The 21,314-nt window shown below is 35.7% G+C and overlaps 2 protein-coding genes and 1 long non-coding RNA gene across 8 annotated transcripts; 2 read left to right on the top strand and 1 right to left on the bottom strand.

Moving 5' to 3' along the window:
- Positions 1–234: 234 nt before the first annotated feature.
- On the bottom strand, positions 235–13,620 carry LOC140989289 (beta-glucosidase 10-like). 6 transcript variants are annotated; one of them, XM_073458474.1, is made up of 13 exons: positions 13,284–13,609; positions 12,812–12,875; positions 12,587–12,642; positions 12,058–12,133; positions 11,902–11,973; positions 11,725–11,812; positions 11,393–11,648; positions 11,051–11,166; positions 10,698–10,918; positions 10,394–10,434; positions 10,216–10,303; positions 9,815–9,905; positions 9,260–9,686 (listed from the first exon to the last, which is right to left on the bottom strand). In XM_073458474.1, exons 1-13 carry the CDS (start codon positions 13,497–13,499, stop codon positions 9,458–9,460), a joined length of 1,614 nt encoding a protein of 537 aa, XP_073314575.1. In that variant the 5' UTR covers positions 13,500–13,609; the 3' UTR covers positions 9,260–9,457. The 6 variants fall into 6 exon arrangements, 5 of the variants coding, with proteins under 5 accessions (XP_073314565.1, XP_073314597.1, XP_073314570.1 ...); XM_073458464.1 differs by lacking the exons at positions 9,260–9,686; positions 9,815–9,905; positions 10,216–10,303; ... (5 more) ...; positions 11,902–11,973; positions 12,058–12,133 and adding exons at positions 235–687; positions 788–878; positions 1,159–1,365; ... (4 more) ...; positions 2,748–2,819; positions 2,919–2,994 and having other exon boundaries at positions 13,284–13,613; XM_073458496.1 differs by lacking the exons at positions 9,260–9,686; positions 9,815–9,905; positions 10,216–10,303; ... (8 more) ...; positions 12,812–12,875; positions 13,284–13,609 and adding exons at positions 235–687; positions 788–878; positions 1,159–1,246; ... (7 more) ...; positions 4,331–4,394; positions 4,567–4,810.
- LOC140989342 (uncharacterized) lies at positions 3,288–4,203 on the top strand. Its single transcript, XR_012177479.1, has 2 exons — positions 3,288–3,420; positions 4,089–4,203. It is a non-coding gene; the product is annotated as an uncharacterized lncRNA (long non-coding RNA).
- A 1,760-nt stretch (positions 13,621–15,380) lies between the features above and the next one.
- LOC140989281 (pectinesterase inhibitor 6-like) lies at positions 15,381–16,259 on the top strand. Its single transcript, XM_073458451.1, has one exon. It carries the CDS (start codon positions 15,588–15,590, stop codon positions 16,221–16,223), a length of 636 nt encoding a protein of 211 aa, XP_073314552.1. The 5' UTR covers positions 15,381–15,587; the 3' UTR covers positions 16,224–16,259.
- Positions 16,260–21,314: the final 5,055 nt, after the last annotated feature.

Here is a 21,314-nt window from a genome sequence, read left to right as displayed (position 1 = left end):
ACATTAAAATAAATAAGGTTGCCCACCATCAGAATTATGTGGAGATAGCAAACTTTAATATCGATTTGATACACGACAACTATCTACCTCGTCATACGCGTGACATGTATATAATTATTATTTTTTTAAAAAACAATTTTTTTTTGTAATTTGAAATTTTTAATAGTATAAATAGAATAAAATAAATATATCAGATAATATTTGAGATTAATTTATACATAATACTGAAGTGAATTGAAAGATATAATGATAGTCTACGAATGAATTTAAGGATTTGATATCCTTAAATTTGAGATCAATGTGTAGGATGAGCTACAAGTCATCCGCTCGCCAAGTGAGTGCACGAGTCAATACATGAAAGGGTATAAAAAATTGATGATGTCAAAATTACAATCATAAATTATCCAACTAAAAGATGAACCATATCATATAAATCCCATAAGAGAGTATCATGATGTTAGAAAAGTACTAGATAGCTTGTCCCGTGATGGAGTAATTTCTTGTGGCCAGGTGCTCTTCCCCTTCAAGAAATTTGTATACCAACGACCAGAAAGCTTCTCGTATCTTTTCAGATCCTTGTCATTCAAATCTACATAATACATCCCGAAGCCGGAATCAAATCCATTTAGCAACTCCAGACAATCGCAGAGTGTCCACACGAAATAACCCTTTGTGTCTGATCCATTCCTTGACGCATAACACCACAATTTAAGAATAGATGAACAAAGCAAATACGTGAATGTCAAGGTTAGACGAGAACCTCCGTTCGGAACATGTGTGGGCTTACCTCACAGCATCAAGCACACTCCCAATGTAAGCATGCAAATATTCAACCCTTGATGAGTCTTCTAAAGTTCCATTGCGTCGGGTTGTCTGACCTGTAAAAAGGTTTGGACCAAGCTACTCAAAGTTAAGAAAATTGTACGACCAAGTAACAATATGTACATATCCTTTAGAGTGATTGAAGATGCTGATGCAGTGAAATACAGAACTCCAAATTTAACAACCTAACAGTAGATAGTTTATTGGAGATGAACTCTGATCAGCTCAAGAAAATGGTCTTAGATTTCAATGAACCCCCATTTGCTGATTGATACACGAGGTGTAATTTTTATAGCACATGAATGTGTGAGAGAGCGTTTGAGATAGAGAGAGAACCATTTTCTTGGACATAAACAGGAGGATTGCCATAAACTTGTTTAAGATACTCCAGAAGTCCATATAGACCCCAAGGCATTACCGGAAACTGTGCCAAAACAAAAGGTTCCAATCTGTATTGTAAAGTTAAGCACAAAAGATCAGACCGATATCGAAAAAATTGTCTTTTGAATTTCACCTGATCAGGTGGAGTATCACCCTTTTCATCTACAGACATTCAACGGAAAATGAAGAAGAGTCAGTTCTTTTGGTAAAAACACGAAGTATCTCTGCATGATTGAGTATATAACTGAACAAAAAACTTCTGATTAATCTTTCCGGAGGACAAAATCATGTAGTTGGATAAGTTGTGATAAGACATAAAAAATGACATCATAATTTAGTAAGACAGAGTTCATCTGAAGTGGAGACTTGATCCTCCTTTAAAATAGTAAAGAGCAAAAAAAGAAGACACTTGAGGAAAAATTGGAAGTCATACATATTAGTTGTATTGCCATGTCAGCAAGTAAATCCCTGTTATCCATTGGTAGGTAGCTGGGATTGTCCTTGACAAAAGTAGTCATGTAGTGATTCACTCCAACGAAGTCAATGGAATCCTTTACCTGCTTCGATTCATTCTCTGTGAAGGCTGGAATTCTTGTCCCAGCATTTTTTTTTACTATCTCAGGGTAGTCTCCAAAAATCAAAGGATTAATTAACCTGAAGCAGTTTTTCTTAAGATATTGAAATTTTCTAGAACATCAAATGATGAACCCTGGATCATATACATGAAAATGAGGGACAAGTATATCTACTCTATAAAGTAAGCTCATCTTACCAACCGATAAAATAATCAATAGCTCTTTCTGTTGCAATTACATCTTCTTTTGTACTCGTGTAAGGAACCATCCACATATTATAGATGCTAAATCCAATGTAACCTTTTTGAGTGACCTACATTGAAACATGCTTTAATATCTATATTCTACAATTCGTAATCAAATTATTCTATCAAGTATAAATCATGAATAAGAACCATCGTACCTTGTATTTTTTCTTATACAGTGTTGCAGTGGCTGAATGAGCCAGTAAGATATTATGCCCCACAATATATGGTTCAGTAGAGGAATTACCCCCAGAACAAGCATTCGAGAATGGCATTGAACAACGTCCAGGGGGGATTATTCCTATATCATAACCACCCAAAGCAAATATATTGGCTTCATTAACAGTGGTCCAGTGCAAAACCCTGTCACCAAATTCCCTGAAACACACATCAGCATATGCTGTGAAGTCCTTCCTGCAGTCAATACAGGTGGTCAGTTGCCTCCTTTGCAAGCTCCAATTAAAGTTTGAGTCGATCATGTTACAGAAGTTGAACAGGTAAAACCATTATATGATGCATTGGTGCATTAATAAATATACAAAGCGTACACAATCTTTCTACTAATCCATCCCCCATACTCATCTTCAAGTGCTTGTGGCAGGTCATGGTGATGCAAAGTAACATGTGGTTGGATTCCTGCATGAACACGAACATCAATTTTGAAGTTGTAAGCGCCTTTTTTGTATGGAAAAATAGAATCTCCCACGAAATTATGAATTGTCACCATGTCTTATTAGTTCATCAATGAAGTTATTATAGAATTGCAATCCCATTGGATTTACAGGCCCTCTTCCATCTGCAAGAATGAAAGCATATGTACGCAAAAGTTATTAAGAAATTTGCAGGCTCGTCATTTTATCCTCATATCACAATATAACTTGGAAGTAGAACATACCAGGAATCAGTCTTGGCCATGAAACAGAGAATCTAAAAGCCTCCAAACCCATTTCAGACATCAATTTTATATCTTCCTGCACCATGGTACGTGCTTGTTTGATTATAAAATTTGATAAAAAAAATACTGAAGGAAATTTATACCCAAAAATGGGCCCATCAGATGGTCAGGCCAACTTGAATTCATACCTAGACCGTGGACCGCAGACCCATTTCTACCAAAAGGAGGGCAGCCCATGAAGAAGAGGAGAAATGGGGAGGATCGTTAGGGGAGAGTACTGGGGTGTTGTTACTCAAATGAGGAGCTATTTTTTGGGGTAGGAATGCTCTTAGGGGTAGGATTAATGTGACTGAGCAAGGAGTGGGAAGAGAACCAGCAGGTGGGGGAGCAGTACATGAATTCATGAAGAACAAAGTCGCCATGAAGGAACACGAGCAAGGGGGCAAGCTCGTAGGTGTCAGCCCGTCCCGAGAAGGCGAGCTTGTGATGGTGGGTGACAACAGTTGAGGTTTTGGCTAGGCGAACCCTAGAACGAGGGCCCCACACTTAACACATGTGGTCTTCACGTCCTCTCCTATAAATACCAGGTTTGAAAACCTTATTGATTCATTCACAATATTGATTTTCAACAACGCCCTTAGCTGCTCTCTCATCTATCCTCAGTTTCTGACTTGACCGTTAGAGTACTACGCCGAGATACCCTCTCGACCCCCTTTTAATGGTTTTTTCGTGATTTAATGCTCAGATCAAGACCGAGATCTGAATTCGAACTAGTCTCATCTATCGGAATCGAGCCCTATATTTTTTGCGAGTATAAAAAATGTTTGTAAAATCCGTCACTCTCCCAATTGTTGTTTGAAGAGAACGAGTGCTAGGAATTTTATGCAATAACAAGTTAGTATACGAGAAGAAAAGTTCATTGTACCGATCACTTCCTAAATAATAGGAAACTAAGGAGAAAAGTAAACCTCAAATAGTGGAACGCATTCTCTGCTTCTTTCTGATAACGAAGCATACTATTCAGATGCAAACCAAGACCATACATACATAATGCACATCCCCTCCTCAGCTATATTCAGATTCATCCTTATTAAAATTCTTTGAATCCCTCCAGAGTTCTTCTTACTCCCCGATTCTATGTCCCAAATTGATGACATTTTGTATCTCAAGGTTAACGAAATCATGAAGCTTAAATCTCCTGCTACAGCCAAGGAAATACCTTGTACTTGTGATATCCATCACATGTAACGTCTCCACTGGCCCCATGTGAACGATCTGAAATATTGATCAACAATACTATGCAACTCACCAACCATTTCAAGAAGAAGAAAAAAAGAACAGAAGTAAAATCAAACCTTCAACGTTTCAACTACTAAAAAATATAAAATGAAGGAAGATGATAAAAGACAGACCAGAATGTGAAAAGGTGTCCCAAATGCTAGGCGTTCTTCCATCCTCAAACGCTGCCCCCTCGTACTTTTTTTGGATAGATATATCACGTCGAAGAAGACAAAAGGTGCAGCATTTGTTTCATTCAAAGTTTCAAAACAAGTGTTAGCAGTAGTGAATGCAATTGAAAAATAAGGGGCAAAAAACAAAATAAATACGCTAACAAGGACAGAAAAAAACATTAAAAAACTAAACCCACTTGATAAGCTGAAGATCCAGAGCCAAAAACGAAGTCCGCCGGGAAGTCAGCTCTACTATATTGATCAGCGGCGAGAACCGCCACCACTTCAAACGCCGCCGCGAGCACTAAAAACAACCGAGCAGAACATAATCCAATCATAACTAGACAAAAACTCGTCGGATTATACTCTCTGCACTTTGATGTATTTATTTTGGGTAAAATTTGTCCATGGATGGCTTATCTACACGAGTGGCAGCAGCTAAAAGAATGGATTTCAAATATATTTTTATTATTTAATCGATAAAAATAAATATATAATAAAAAATTTATAATTTTTAATAATATCTTCTCAAAGGCAACTTTAGATTTACATTTGTGTTTTTTTAATAGCATATTTTAAAATTAAGTGTTACTCTTAAAAAAAAAATCGAGCGTTTCTGAGATAAAATAATTTATTGAAAAATTCGAGGATTAGTTTTAAAACCATAATATTTGATAGAATAATATCCTTTTATATACATAAAAATCAAATACTATATTCTCTTAATTATTCTAAATAAAATTTGCCCAGTTAAAAAGTTTTTAAGAAGTATTTTAAATATTTATCAATTTTCTGGACATGGGACAAGACATTTTGAGCAGATAACGAGTTTCTTCAAATATTGAAACAAAAGTAACTTTTAGAAAGAACAATATGCTCGAAATGCTAAATTTTTAAATACTTAGTATTTACTGCGCAAGACTTTTCTATATAACATTTACCATGATTAATTAGTAGGTTAGATCAATGGCGTACATCACTACTGCTCAATCAAGTTGATTATTTATATATGAGATCTACTTGATTCAACGGCTCTATCGTGCACAAGTAGGGGATCCAGACTCTTGATTATGGGCATGCATCGTAACAAAATTTGTTATATACCATAAATGTCAGTCTAAGGAGACATAGGTAGTACATATATAATACAAAAGTGTATTTACAAATTAGGTGCATGCATGGCACCTACAATACTTATATATACACAGCTCCATGATTTATTTGAGATACAATCACCTCCCGACCATGGCCAAGAACTACATATATAATAAAAATCATGATTTTAGAAGAACAGATGGGTTGTTATCCTTTGATTTAGTGATAATCATGTGACCCGATGCTCTTGCCCTTCAAGAAATTAGAATACCATTGGGCAGAAAGCTTAGGATATCTCTTCAAATCATTGTGTCATCCAAATCTACGTAGTACATTCCGTAGCTCGATTCAAAGCCGTTCAGTAGTTCAAAACAATCTAAGAATGTCAACGAAAAATATCCCTTCGTGTTTGATCCATTCCTTCCAACACGAGGATCATGATAGTTAAAATATAAATTTAAATGAAACAAAGAATTTTCAAATAAAATTCCATGAAACTTAATGCCTTCCTATTTCACTAGTCAATAGCCTGGTGAGCTTACCTCACAGCATCAAGCACAGCTCCAACATAACTTGCAAATATTCAACCCTTGCAGTGTCTTCCAAAGTTCCATTGAGTCGTGTCCTTTGACATGTAAAACAGTTCAAACAAAACTTTTCTAAGATTCAATATTGCACTCTTTTCATACACACACAAACACAGACAAATGTATATTATATGCACACACCAACAAAACCATTTCTTTTAATTAGACTTTTCACGACTTCCTAAAATACGTGAGTGTTTAATGGTGCTTGTGAAGAGGGAAAGTCAGAAAGAGAACCATTTTCATGGATATAAATAGGAATATTGCCATAAACTTGTTTTAGATACTCCAATAATGCATGAAGAGCCCAAGGCTGCACAGGATTCTGAGACAAACTAAAAAACTTCAAAAGTATATAAGTTGTTTACGAAAGAATAGCGTCACACACGACATTGCTGTTCAAATTTCACCTGATCTGGCAGTGACAACGGAGGGATTTTCCCTACAGCCACTGAAAAGAAATGAAGATAAGATTGTCTTGACAAATGTAAAATATCTCTATGCACGGACAAGAACATGTATGAATAGAGTACAGTGCCTCAACTAGTTCCGACTGCAGGGAAAAAGATGTTTCCTAAAGATTTTTTCTAAAGAACAGAACATCAGCATGACAATAACTCATACAAACTGATAAGCCCTGATAACGCATCTAATGAAATTACATGATTGAACAAGAAAGAGAGATAAATATGCGTTCGTATCAAGAAAATGTGAGTAAGTTCAAGGGAATCATGGAAGCTATACTTTTCAACTCAATTGCCATGTCAGCTAGTAAATCTCCGTTGTCAGTTTGAAGGGAACTGGAATTGTCCTTGACAAAAACAGTTGTGCAGTGGTTCAGTCCAATAAAGTCGGTGGTACCCTTTATTTGCTTCGACTCAGCCTTTGTGAAGGCTGGAATTCTTGTCCCGGCATTCTTTTTTACTATTTCAGGATAGTCACCAAAAATCAGGGGATCAAGTAACCTGCATGATTTACCAGTAAGATCATTGGTAAATATTCTTGAATGCCAAATGGAAATTTACTTGCTACAAAGGAAAGAGGACATCTTACCAACCCATTAAAAAATCATTAGCTCTTTGAGTTGCAAGTGAAACATAAAAATCAGCTTAAAATATTTGAAGGAAAATCAGTTGTCACCGTGGCTTATTAGTTCATTGATGAAATTATTGTAGAATTGCAACCCCAGAGGATTTACCGGTCCTCTTCCATCTATAGGAAAACAAACATCATATAAGAATAAAAAAACTGCAGGTTTTTCATGTCTATCATGTTGCAAGAACGCATACTGGGAATGAGTCTTGACCATGATATGGAGAATCTAAAGGCCTCCAAACCCATGTCAGACATCAGTTTCACATCTTCCTGCAACAGAATAGTAACATTATAGCATCAAAATGCATATATATTTCATAATTGTGTAATTATTCTCTTTCCAAAGAAAGCCAATGTATATGGTTTCATAGAACGCATGTATCCGCCACATTTCTCTTTTAAACTTTGTAGAAATGAACCACAGTGACGCTGATCACCTCCTAGATAATCGAGGAACTTAGAAACCGAGAAAACTATTGATTTGAGCATTATATTTTTGAAAAATTGATAATATACACTACGAAATCCCACGATCTCAAGTTCCAAGAGAGATATTTCTTTCATGATTAAATGCTCCATCTAGGTCAAAATTAGTAAGAATATTGCAATTCTTCAGTTCATAGTAAATCTCCAGATAAACGAGGGTATGTACCCGAAGGAAAATAACATGATGAACGGGGAGCTAATCTCAAACCAGCAAGGATTGAGTACACGGACCTTGTATTTGTGGTATCCATGGCATGTTACGTCTCCATTGGCTCCATTGTATCGATCTTAAATTTTGAGTAAGAATATAAGGACCTCCAGTATCACCAAGGTAATGCGCATCATAGCAAGTTCTACACCAAAAAAATTAATGCACTGTCGCTAAAGGAGGCAGATGATAATATATCCATTTGGCGAAATTTGCGTTTTTTAATGTTTCACATGATAAAAGAGCTCTTTTTTTTTTCCGATTTGAAGGGACAGAGTAAATTTAACAAACGAAAACATAGACACGCAAAGAAGACCTCATAACCCATTATGACCGTTCAACTATCTTTAAAACATATTAATGGAGGAAGAAAGTAGAGTACAAACCAGAATGAGCAAAGGTATCCCAAATGGTTGGAGTTCTTCCATCATCAAACGCTGCCCCCTCGTACTTTTTTGGATACAGATCAAACATGTGTTAAGGGTGGGGAAAATGCATGTTAAAGAGTTAAAAAAAAGAGGGAGATAACTAACTTGATAAGCTGCTGTTCCCGAACCAAAAACGAAGTCCGCCGGAAAATCTCGAGGTTATTACGTTTCGTCGAGTTTCACGTTTTTAAAAACTAATAGTAAATATGATATTATATATTTTATTTTTAACTATCATATTTAATCAAGTAGTTCTAATCAAAATACATGATAATAATGATTTGGAGTTAAAACCCATGCACAGAGTCCTAACAATGGTGATCTCAAGGCTAAAATTTTCGGATTATTCTATGCCACTAGTATAATATTTCTCTACATGTGATCAAATGTTAACATATATATTAACTTTCATAAAAATATTAAATATTCACATGATCTAATGGTATTAAATTAGCGTTATCATTTATTTATTTATTGCATGAAAAATGATAACCACAAAAATATGCTTCCTTAATTTATTAGAAACAATCACTTCCCAACAAGAGAGGATGGACAAAAGATAAAAATTCCATGAAGAAAATCATGATTTTAGAAAAACAGAAGGTTGGCCCCCAGCTTTGTAATAATATCATATGAAACCCGACGCTCTTCCCCTTCAAGAAACAAGAATACCAATGCGCAGAAAGCTTGGGATATCTCTTCAGATCTTTGTCGTCCAATTCCACGTAGCACAGCCCCAAGCTTGTTTCGAATCCGACCAGTAACTCGAGACAGTCTAAGAATGATCATGCAAAATATCCTTTAGTGTTTGATCCATTCCTTGGAAGATAAGGATCGAGGGAGTCGAGAAATAAGTAATACTGATAATTTTGACAAAAAAAGAAGGAATTTTCTAAACAGATTCCATTGAACTTAACGAATTCGTATTCCACTATTATACGAGCCTAGTAAGCATACCTCACAAACATTTGAATAAATTTGAAATTCATCGGTTCAAACACAAACTTAGCTAGAGAAAAATTATATTTTACATAATAACCTTAGCATGACACTCAAAATGCCAAATACTGGTAATATACATGCACTTATCCAGATAGCCAAAACGAATTGAGAATTCTTCGTCTCCGTTTGAATTTTGGCAAAGTACAAACACAACTATTAGTCGCCACGGATTTGCATGAAACCAAGATTATAGGAAAACAGAAGAGTTATCCCCTAGCTTAGTGATATTGCGCGGTAAGATGCTCTTCCCATTCAAGAAATTAGAATACCAACGAGCAGAAAGCTTCGGATATCTTTTCAAGTCTTTGTCATCCAAATCTACATAGCACATCCCAAAGCTTGAGTCGAAGCCATCCAATAATTCTAGACAATCTAACAAGGACCATGCAAAGTATCCCTTTGTGTTTGATCCGTTCCTTCAAGCATAAAGATGGGATTCAAGGGGAAAATTTAGAAGAAAAGGCCCAAGGATAAGGATATGCTAATGTTTGTTCCATGTAATGTAATGTTTTCAAGTGCTCGGTTAGACTTTGTTTGGGCTTACCTCAGAGCATCAAGCGTTGCCCCAATGTAACCATGCAAATAGTCAACCCGTGTTGTGTCATCCAAAGTTTGATTGCGTTTTGTCTTCTGACCTGCGAAATAGTTCAAACATAACCTTTTTTATGAATGAATTTGTAGACACATAAATCCTCAATTCACAGGAGAATTTGTAGACATCGATGATAAGCCAAAAAAAGGCCAGTACACCTTCAATATAGCATAAAATGGCGCCAACATTCTGCATTGAGATCAGATTTGCAAGTGTTGCACATGTATAGAAAATGGAAGTGAAGATGTTTAATATATACAAGCTTATTTGCTTATGATGATACAAACTGTAAATTTTGTTTGGTGTAATGTGCAAACACCCATGTGTGCGTGTGAGGGAGAGAGAGAGAGAACCATTTTCGTGGACGTATACAGGGGGGTTGCCATAAACTTGTTTTAGATATTCCAGCAGCCCATAAAGACCCCAAGGACGCACAGCATACTGAGACAAAAAATTTAAAAAATTAAAAAACTCGATGATAGCAAGTTATTTAATAGAGATATATCCACGATATTGCTCTTCAAATTTCACCTCATCTGGCAGCGGCAGAGGGGGTTTTTTCTCTACAACCACTGAAAAATGGAACTAAAGAGTAAGTGCGTTGCTAACTTAAAATATCAGTTCACATAGACAGGTACATGTATGAACAAAGGAATTAAAGTGCCTGAAATGGCAATTCCAAAGTCCAATCTTTCTAAAGAAAGAACATCGGAAAAGCTATGACGCGGATGAATCTAATGAAACAGCGGGAATTGTGCAAGGAATCCAGATAATCTTGAGATCAATTTCGAGAAAAATCAAGTAAAGACAAGTTAATCGCAGAAGTTATACATACTTTTTAACTCAACTGCAATGTCAGCAATTAAATCCCTGTTAGCTGTTTGAAGGGCGGCCGGGTAGTCCTTGACAAAAATGGTTGTGTAGTGGTTCACTCCTATAAAGTCGATGGCACCCTTTATTTGTTCCAACTCATCCTTCGTGAAAGCTGGAATTCTTGTCCCAGCATTCTTTTTTACTATTTCAGGATAATCTCCAAAAATCAGGGGATCAAGTAACCTGCAGGATGTACCAGTAAGATCGGGGATAGAATATTCTTGAATTCCAAGTGAAATTAGAGATCACTGGGACACATAGAATGAAAAGAAATAAAAATTCAATTTTGTCAGGTATAAGAACAGGCTATCTTACCAACCCGTATAAAAGTCATTAGCTCTTTGAGTTGCAATTACATCCTCTTTTGAATTGCTGTAAGGAACCATCCATATGTTATAGATGTTAAATCCAATATAACCTTTCTGTGTGGCCTGCATCGAAAAATGTCCGCCTTGAGACAACGTCATCACACAAACTCGAGCACGTTTTAGCTTCTTTTATGGTACATTTCTTTTATTAATTACCAGATTTTAGAAGCAAACCATAAACGCCCACTTCCACTCACATGCCATTTGATAAACATGAACTCTAGGACTCGAGAATATAAGCTAATAGTTTCACCGACCAAAAATGATCAGTAAAAGTCAGAAATTGTACCTTGTACTTTTCCTTATAGAGTTTCACAACAGCTGAATGAGCCAGCAAGATATTATGCCCCACAAGATATGGTTCAGTAGTGGAATTACCCTTTGAACAAAGATTTGAGAACGGGATTGAACACCGTCCTGGGGGGATAAGCCCTTGGTCATAACCGCCAATCACAAATATATTGGCTTCATTAACTGTGGTCCAGTACAAAACCCTGTCACCAAATTCCCTGAAACATACATCAGCATAGGCGGTGAAGTCCTTCCTGTGGATACAAACAGAGAGTTAGCAGACAAAGAAAACATAACATGTTGCACTCACGTGGTAATGAATTCACATACACTATCTTTCTGCTGATCCATCCATCATACTCGTCTTCAAGAACTTGTGGGAGATCAGCATGATGCAAAACAACATGTGGTTGGATTCCTGCGTGAGTATAAATGTGCAAATTTGTGAACATGCAAGTGAAATAGAAAAGGTTGCTGACTAAATTTTGAAGGAAATCCAGTTATCACCATGGCTTATTAGTTCATTGATGAAGTTATTATAGAATCGCAATCCCAGAGGATTTACTGATCCTCTTCCATCTGCAGGAAAGCTAAAATCATATAAGTAAAACAAATAAAAAACTGCAGGTTTCTCATCTCTTATCATGGCGCAAGTAAACATACTGGGAATGAGTCTTGACCATGATATGGAGATTCTAAAAGCTTCCAAACCCATGTCAGACATCAATTTTATATCTTCCTGCAACAGTTGAGTAGCTTTCATGCATATTTTACATTTTTGAATAATTATAATAATCGTGCAGAAAATCAAAGTATATGCTTTTATAAGATCCACGCGTCTCCCAAATTCCTATTTCCATTCATCCATAAAGTTTGCAGAAATGAAGAAATAGTGATGCTGATCACCTCCAGAGAATAGGGAAGAATTTAGAGAAAAAACATAACATTGAACATAGGAACACATTTTCTGATAATCTGTATTGTGTAGTCTGTAGAGGCAAAGCACAACCATGATGAGCTTCTAGGATAATTTCCCTTACAGTTAAAAACTTATCAAATTTAAGAACGTTGAAACGTATCTGTTCGCTCAAATTTTCTAATCCAATGTGCTTTTTGGGCCTCAGGCATAAAGAAAATCATGATATGAGGAAAAATGTTATTCTTAAATCCTTCCATGGCTGAGAGTAAACACCTTGTACTTGTGATATCCATCACATGTTACGTCACCATTGGCTCCATCATAGCGATCTGAAATTTCGAGTAAGAATAGAAGTATATCCATTATCAAATTACATTAGACATTGTGGCAACTTCTCAACTCATGACCCATCTCTTTATTCAAAAATAAAGTTATTTATGGTATTTCAACTTTCAAGTATTAAAAGATACTAGTAGATGAAGAAAGTGGAGTTCAAACCAGAATGAGAAAAGGTGTCCCAAATGCCTGGGGTTCTTCCATCCTCAAATGCTGCACCCTCGTACTATTTTTCATAATGTCTCAAATGATTATCCGGAGTTGAAAATGTCAAAACGCAACACTAAAAACTCATAGAATCCATTTCACAAGTTAACACTAGCAGATAATATGCTACACGGTGATGGATATCTTATATCGTTATCCTAGTATCATTGAATGATTCGGCTCCCTCATATTTTCATTGGAATCCAGCCCATGTGTTTTGATTCCAGAACCTAGTTTTATCGATGTCATTGAGGAGAAACACTGCGGAAAATAGCACAGACGAAAGTGCAAGTTAAATTTCCATTTATGAGCTACCCATTTATCATCTTGACGCCCTCAAATTTCGGATATATATCCAGCATAACTCTGCCAAGATTCTTAATAAGCCCGGAAACAACAGTAGTGAAAGGGAGAGAAATCAACTAACTTGGTAAGCTGCAGTTCCAGAACCGAAAACGAAGTCCGCCGGAAAATCAGCTCTATTGTACTGATCAGCACCGAGGACCCCGACTGCAGCGGCAAGTGCCACCGCAAACAGCAAACACAACGTATTAAAGCTCAATCCGCACATAACTCGTGAAGAACAGACGTGTCTCGCTCCAACTACACAGCCTTTTGCGTATGGCATAGCACTTGTGTACATAAATACTTCACAATCACTGTTTCCATCAAAACATTATCAAGAATTTAAAATAAATGAGCATCCAGCCGTCCCAATAAAAATGAGAGGAAACGGCCGCGAGTAAACCAACGTGGAAGACCGACTTTCTATAAAATATCGAACTTGTCGCTTTGGGGAGGAAGAGTCAATGGAGGTGAAAGTTTTGTAAACATTCGTTTCAAAAGTTTCAGTTAATTTTGCTTTACGATGACGTAATCAGAATTTATCTAAATGGGCCTATAACTCATGGTTTTCTTTTTTCTTTTTTAAATCTTGGTTTATCGTACTGTTTACTTGACATTAAATAATAGTAATGTGACATTTAAAATTGTTAATATGACAAAAAAAATATCAGGTTGTAACAAAATGTTGACGTATCGCGTCAACTCTAATTTTAAATAAAAAGTCAAAAAAACAACTTGTAGGTTTTAAACACAATTTTTCCTAACAATTAGGTGAGGAAAGTTTTATAGATTCTCGAGATTTTAAAAAAGGTCCATGGTTTTTGTTAAAATCAGGAGTCTAAACGAATCGAATTAGACCGAATATTAGTAAAAATTTAAAGTTTCAATTCGACTTCGAGTTCGAGTTAGATTCGAAGCTTGAAAATTTTAAATTTTTTTGTTGGTTTCGGCTCGAAATGAAGTTCGAGTTCGGCTTGAAATGTTTGAAACATATTCACGAGCTATTCAAATTACTGATCGGATATTAAGATTCGTAAATGTTCGAAAGCTCGAAACATCCTAAATGGTCGAAAAGTATATATATTTAATAATATCAAATTAATAAAATATTAAGACTCATGAACGGTTGACAAACTATCGAACAAAATAATTTTGGCTCGAAAAAAGTTCGAACATATTCGAGTCGGATCATCCCCAACAATTCTCATTAAAATTTTCTATTTTTGGGATCAGAATTGAACCAGGTATTCTTGATAAATATCCTAGGATATACTTCCAACCCAAGTCTAATATAACCACGAACCTAAATTCATTGTGTTGCATGTCTATATTGTTCCAAAATTTTAATGCCTTTGATTTTAAATTTTAAGGCGTGTATAGATTTTTCTATCGTGCTATATTGTCTCATGTAATAATTATAATTTTAAATTAAATGACCCTTAAATTTCTGAATAATTCATGTGTTATTTCAAAAATAAATATACGTTAATCATTAGTCATTATCATAAGGCATGACCTACGCTACCACAAAATGAATCATGTAGCTTGGATTTTATTTAGTAGTGGGAGTTGACTATTCCAAAGACTAGCTTCAAGTTCTACTGCAGTATGGTTAAAGAAGTTGCTTATTTTAGAGACTATACCCGATGCTCTCGGATGGAAAGTGCCCACTTATAGGAAGATATGGTTGTTGGCTGCAGAATATTGGTGGCGGCGTGCCAAAGAATTGAGTGGTGAGGTTGAACTTTGAATCAATAATGCTGCAGCCGCTGCTGCAGAATTGAAGCCTGGATCAGAAGATTATATACTGGACCTACCCCTGAGAGAATCTTAAGAAGTTTACCGGATCATTTGTTATTTCGAGGTTTTCTAGCTTCTTCTTCTTGATGACATTTTCGTGTATTGTTTCGAATCGGTTTCTATGCTCACATGGAGCCATCTTTTTTTCTTTATCAGACTAGTTGCAATGACGCATGAAACTCATCCGTGTGTGCTTGCAAGGAGATAAATTAATTGCCTGGCAAGATTCATGGAAAGTCACCAACTTTACCTATTCACATGACCATTTGTGACCCGAAATCTCTTTAGTCTTTACTTTTCTTGCTAGCCTTCATTTATTGCGTTCATCACCTTCTTGCTTTAGTTTGTAACCAATTAGTTGGAAACCGTTTTCTTGACTTTCCCAACTCATCGGAAAAAAAAGTTCTTTAAAAGGCTAGCCAATTCGTGAAGCTCTCCGATTACATTAAAATTAATTGACAGTATATATTGCGATAGAATCCTCCTTCCTTTCCACAGCCATGAAGACTTAGCTAGGCTCCATCTTTGATCTGGTAGTATTACAATTTTTTCTAAACCTTTCGATTTCATTTCTTCTTTTTTACTTATGATGTTGGCACATTTAAAAGTACCCTTTTCGCTGTCGGAGCAACTAGCATGGATACTCATGCTTTCATGCTGTTTGGGATCCCAAGAAGAAATTGGGAATAACTACACTGAAGATGCGTGTAGCATAGCACCGTATCGTGATCTTTGCATCCATTCTCTTGCATCCTTTTCGAATAAAGCAAAACAGGACCCTGGTAAATGGGCTCGTGCAGGCGTTTCCGTGACCATTGGAGAAACCAAGAAAGTTGCCGGGTCCTTGGCAAAATTGAAGAGAAATGGAAATGGACGTGTGGCAAGAGGAAGAAACAGGATGGCTGTTTCAGACTGCGTTGAATGCTTCCAAGATGCGCTGGATAATCTTCATGAATCGCTCGACGTGCTGAGAAACCTTAGTATTGTGCAGTTCGGTTCTCAGATGGAGGATGTGACTACTTGGGTAAGTGCTGCTCTTACTGATGAAGATACTTGTTTGGATGGATTTGACCAAGCAAAAGGAAAACACCTTGTTACTGTGCTACTCTGCGTATCGAAAGTAAGTTACATGACTAGTAATGCTCTGGCCCTTGTTAACAAACTGGCAACCACGGGTCCAGGATACTTAACCGATGATTTGAATCACAGGAGGAGGAGGTAGCATATACATACATATATATAGATAGATAGATAGATAGATACACATATGCGTGTGTTGGTGTGATGTTTGGTTAAATAAATATTGTATCAAGCTAGTGTTATTTTGGGACTTGTTATTACAAAATCTTTCCGCCCAAAATGGATTTCTCTAGTGCTTTTGCCACATCAAAATCTTGGTTGATGGTATAATCCAACAAACTCATTTCTGACTACATAATTTCGTATGAAATTATTGCAATAGCAGGATTCAATACATAAAACGTGATTTATGAAGCATTTGAAGATCTATGGTTGTCAAACATTATCAGCTTCATGTGCTGGTAGGTTGTTTCTTTAGGATTTGGAACCAAAGATTATTATGACACCTACAATATACAATGTCTTTGTTCAAAAATTTGGGATAGGTCTCCTCGGCTATCTAAAAAAGTTACCAATTGATTAATAATATTCGAAAGTCCCCAGCGTAAAATTCTAGCATTTTGAGTTACATCATTTTATTAAATGGCATAATTTTCCAAGCTCGTCTGTTGTTAAAATATTATTATTATACGACCAACTACCGATGTTAAGGAGTTGGAAATTATAACAATTAGCGGTATTTTTAAAAAACCAAGTGTAAGAGATTCAAAGGTATCGCGACGTGCGAACAGTGTGCATCCATGTGGGTCCCGTTTCACATATTAACTAACGAGCTGCACCGTCCTTTTTTTAGTAAAACTTTATGATAAAAAGTAAAAATCTCAAACTCTCAAAATTTACAAAACTACACACTTTATAATATTTTTCCCTCTACTCAAATTGTGATTTTCTTCACAAATGAGAGATCTATTTATAGAAAATCTTTACAAATAATCCAAAAATAAAATCACATTACCTACATCATCACACACTAATTTTCAATATTTACAACTCTTATTTTCAACATTCAAATATTCAACATACACATTTTAAATATTAATTTTCAACACTCCCCCTTGTGATGATGATCATGATACGATGATGTCTTCATTACGTGTTTTTGTACTGCCTCATTAAAAACCTTACTAGGAAAAACTCATTGGGATAAAAACCATAGTAAGGGAAAAAGAGTGCAGTCACGTAAACTCCCCCTCATGTTGATACGAACAATTCTTCACAAATTTCATAGATTGCGCATCCCAATATTATATATGTGCTTTCTGAATATTGTTGTAGGAAGTGCCTTTGTGAAGAGATCTGATGAGTTTTCACTTGATTGAATGTGACGAATATCAATACATTTATTCTTCTCAAGCTCTTTGGTGAATGCGAAGAACTTAGGAGGAATATGTTTAGTTCTGTCGCTTTTTATGTATCCTTCTTTCATTTGAGCAACACATGCAGCATTATCTTCATATAGTATCACAGGCTTCTCGTCGAATGATAATCCGCATGAGATTTGGATATGTTGGGTCATTGATTTTAACAACGCACATTCACGGCTTGCTTCATGTAGTGCAATAATCTCGGCATGATTTGATGAAGCTGTTACGAGCGTTTGTTTCTGTGAACGCCAAGAAATTGCAGTGCCTCCACGAATAAATACATATCCAATTTGGGAACGTGCCTTGTGTGGATCAGATAAGTATCCAGCACCAGCATAACCAATTATACTTGGATTAGCATCTTTTGAATACAAAAGTCCCAAGTCTGTCGTTCCTCGTAGATAACGGAATATATGTTTAATTCCGTTCCAGTGTCTCTTTGTTGGATATGTGCTAAATCTTGCCAATAAATTTACGGCAAAAGATATATCAGGCCTTGTACAATTTGTAAGATACATAAGGGCACCGATAGCACTTAAATATGGTACTTCTGGACCAAGAATATCTTCATCATCTTCACATGGACGGAATGGATCCTTTTCTATGTTTAATGATCTAACAACCATTGGAGTACTTAAAGGATTTGATTTGTCCATATTAAAACGTTTAAGGATCTTTTCTGTATAATTTGTCTGGTGAACAAATATTCCACATTCTTTTTGTTCAATTTGTAAACCCAGACAATACTTGGTTTTTCCAAGATCCTTCATTTCAAATTCTTCTTTCAAGTATGACACAACTTCTTGAATTTCCTTATTTGTTCCAATGATGTTTAAATCATCAACATATACAGCAATAATTACGCATCCGGATGTTGTTTTCTTAATGAAAACACAAGGGCATATTGAATTATTTACATATCCCTTTTTCATCAAGTGATCACTTAGCCTATTATACCACATTCTGCCGGATTGCTTCAACCCATATAATGATCTTAGTAATTTCACAGAATAACATTCTCTGGGTTTTGAACTTTGTGCTTCAGGCATCTTAAATCCTTCAGGGATTTTCATATATATATTACTATCAAGTGATCCATATAAGTAGGCTGTAACAACATCCATAAGACGCATTTCTAAATTTTCAGATACTGCCAAGCTAATCAAATACCGAAACGTAATTGCATCCATCACAGGAGAATACGTTTCTTCATAATCAATTCCAGGCCTTTGAGAAAAACCTTGTGCAACAAGTCGAGCTTTATATCTTACTATTTCATTTTTCTCATTTCGCTTTCGAATAAAAACCCATTTGTATCCAACAGGTTTTACACCTTCAGGTGTAAGGACTATAGGTCCAAAAACATTACGTTTATTTAGCGAATCCAATTCAACCTGGATGGCATCTTTCCATTTTATCCAATCCTGCCGATTTTTACATTCACCAAAAGATTTTGGTTCATGATCTTCATTATCATTTATGATGTCGATTGCCACATTATAAGAAAATATATCATCAATTTCTTCTATATCTTTTCGGTTCCATATTTTTCCAGTATTAATATAATTGATAGAGATTTCATGATTCTCGTCAGTTTGTGGTTCTGACAAAACATTTTCATCATCATGTGTTTCTTCAGGAACATCATTCTCTATTTTGTGATCATTATGTGTTTCTTCAGGAACATCATTCTCTATTTTGTGATCATTGTGTTTCTCTATGAATTTTCTTTTTCGAGGATTTTTATCCTTGGAACCAACTGGCCTTCCACGCTTCAGGCGTTTAATGACATCATGACTATCTTCAATTTGTTTCTTCGGAATTTCAATTCGAGCAGGGGCATTTGCAGCATGTATATATGATTTAGTTACCCCTTTTGTGTCTGCAAATGCATCTGGTATTTGATTTGCTATTCTTTGCAAGTGCACAATTTGCTGTACATCTTTTTCACATTGTTTTGTTCTTGGATCCAGATGTAACAATGATGATACATACCATGTAATTTCTTTTTCGGTATGTTTCTGTTCTCCCCCTAACATTGGGAAGATTTCCTCATTAAAATGACAATCAGCAAAACGTGCTGTGAACACGTCGCCTGTCTGTGGTTCAAGATATCGAATGATCGATGGACTATCATAACCAATATAAATTCCAATCTTTCTTTGAGGTCCCATTTTCTTTCGTTGAGGTGGTGCAATAGGCACATACACCATACATCCAAAAATTCTCAGATGAGAAATGTCTGGTTCTTTACCAAATGCAAGCTGCAATGGGGAGTATTTATGATATGCACTTGGTCTGATGCGAATTAATGAAGCAGCATGTAAAATTGCATGTCCCCATATAGAAATAGGGAGCTTTGTTTTCATAATCATTGGTCTAGCAATCATTTGCAGACGTTTAATCAATGATTCAGCCAATCCATTCTGTGTATGTACATGAGCAACATGATGCTCAACAATGATTCCCATAGACATACAATAATCATTGAAAGTCTGGGAAGTAAATTCACCAGCATTATCAAGTCTAATTTTCTTGATTGTATAATCGGGAAATTGATTCCTCAATTTTATTATTTGAGCAAGTAATCTTGCAAATGCAACATTTCGAGTTGACAATAGACATACATGTGACCATCTGCTGGAGGCATCAATCAATACCATAAAGTATCTAAACGGTCCACATGGTGGATGGATTGGTCCACAAATATCACCCTGAATACGTTCAAGAAACATTGGTGATTCAATTTGGATTTTGGCTGGTGATGGTCTTATAATAAGTTTTCCAAGAGAACATGTTTTACATTGAAACTTATTATTCTGAAAGATCTTCTGGTCTTTCATCGGATGACCATGTGTATTTTCTATAATTTTTAGCATCATTGTTGAACCAGGATGTCCTAATCGATCATGCGAATTGGTTAGTATTGAAGAATTATCAACTACCATGTTTGATTCAATGGGACGTATATGTGTATAATGCAATCCAGTTGGGAGCATTGGTAGTTTTTCAATCACATATTTCTTTCCTGATTTATATGTGGTAAGACACATATATTTCTCATTCCCTTCATTCATTGTTTGAGTATCATACCTATAGGAATATATATCATTAAAACTCAACAAATTTTTTTTCGATTGTGGTGAATATAAAGCATCATTGATAAAAAAATTTGTACCATTAGGTAACAAAAATTGTGCTTTACCACATCCTTTAATCAAGTCTACAGGACCTGATATTGTATTCACCATTTTTTTTGTTGGTTTTAGTTCCAAGAAATATCTTTTATCTCGTAGGTTAGTGTGCGTTGTACCACTATCAGGTATGCAAACTTCAGCTTTGTTCCTGACATTTTCCATATTTGAACTTCAAAAAAAATGTGCAATGAAATAAAATAAAATACAATACATATTTAAAAATTTAACACACGATAAAATATTAACATACAAGTACAAAATAAAATAAAATTTTTTTACATATCTATTCCACCAGCAAATTGGTCATTGTCTGAGAAATCAATCAGAAAATCTCCAGCATCAAAATGAGTTGAATTATTCTGTTCATTGTGTTCAGTAAAATTGGTCTCCTTTTCTTTCCCCTTTAATGATTCTTTATAAAGTTTACAAAGGTGCTCAGGGGCTCGACAAATATGGGACCAATGTCCTGGAGTACCACATCTGAAACAAGAACTTTCAAATCTTTTTGAGTGATTCTCATTAACAATCATATTCTCATGATGCCTTTCGGTGGATGGTTTGGGACGCTCTTTTGAGATGAGTTATAGAAATAACTATCTCGATTATTTTCAA

Source organism: Primulina huaijiensis, chromosome 1 (genome assembly GCF_012295235.1).
Source record: "Primulina huaijiensis isolate GDHJ02 chromosome 1, ASM1229523v2, whole genome shotgun sequence".
Classification (NCBI taxonomy): Eukaryota; Viridiplantae; Streptophyta; class Magnoliopsida; order Lamiales; family Gesneriaceae; genus Primulina; species Primulina huaijiensis.
This window is presented reverse-complemented; position numbering and strand designations above follow the sequence as displayed.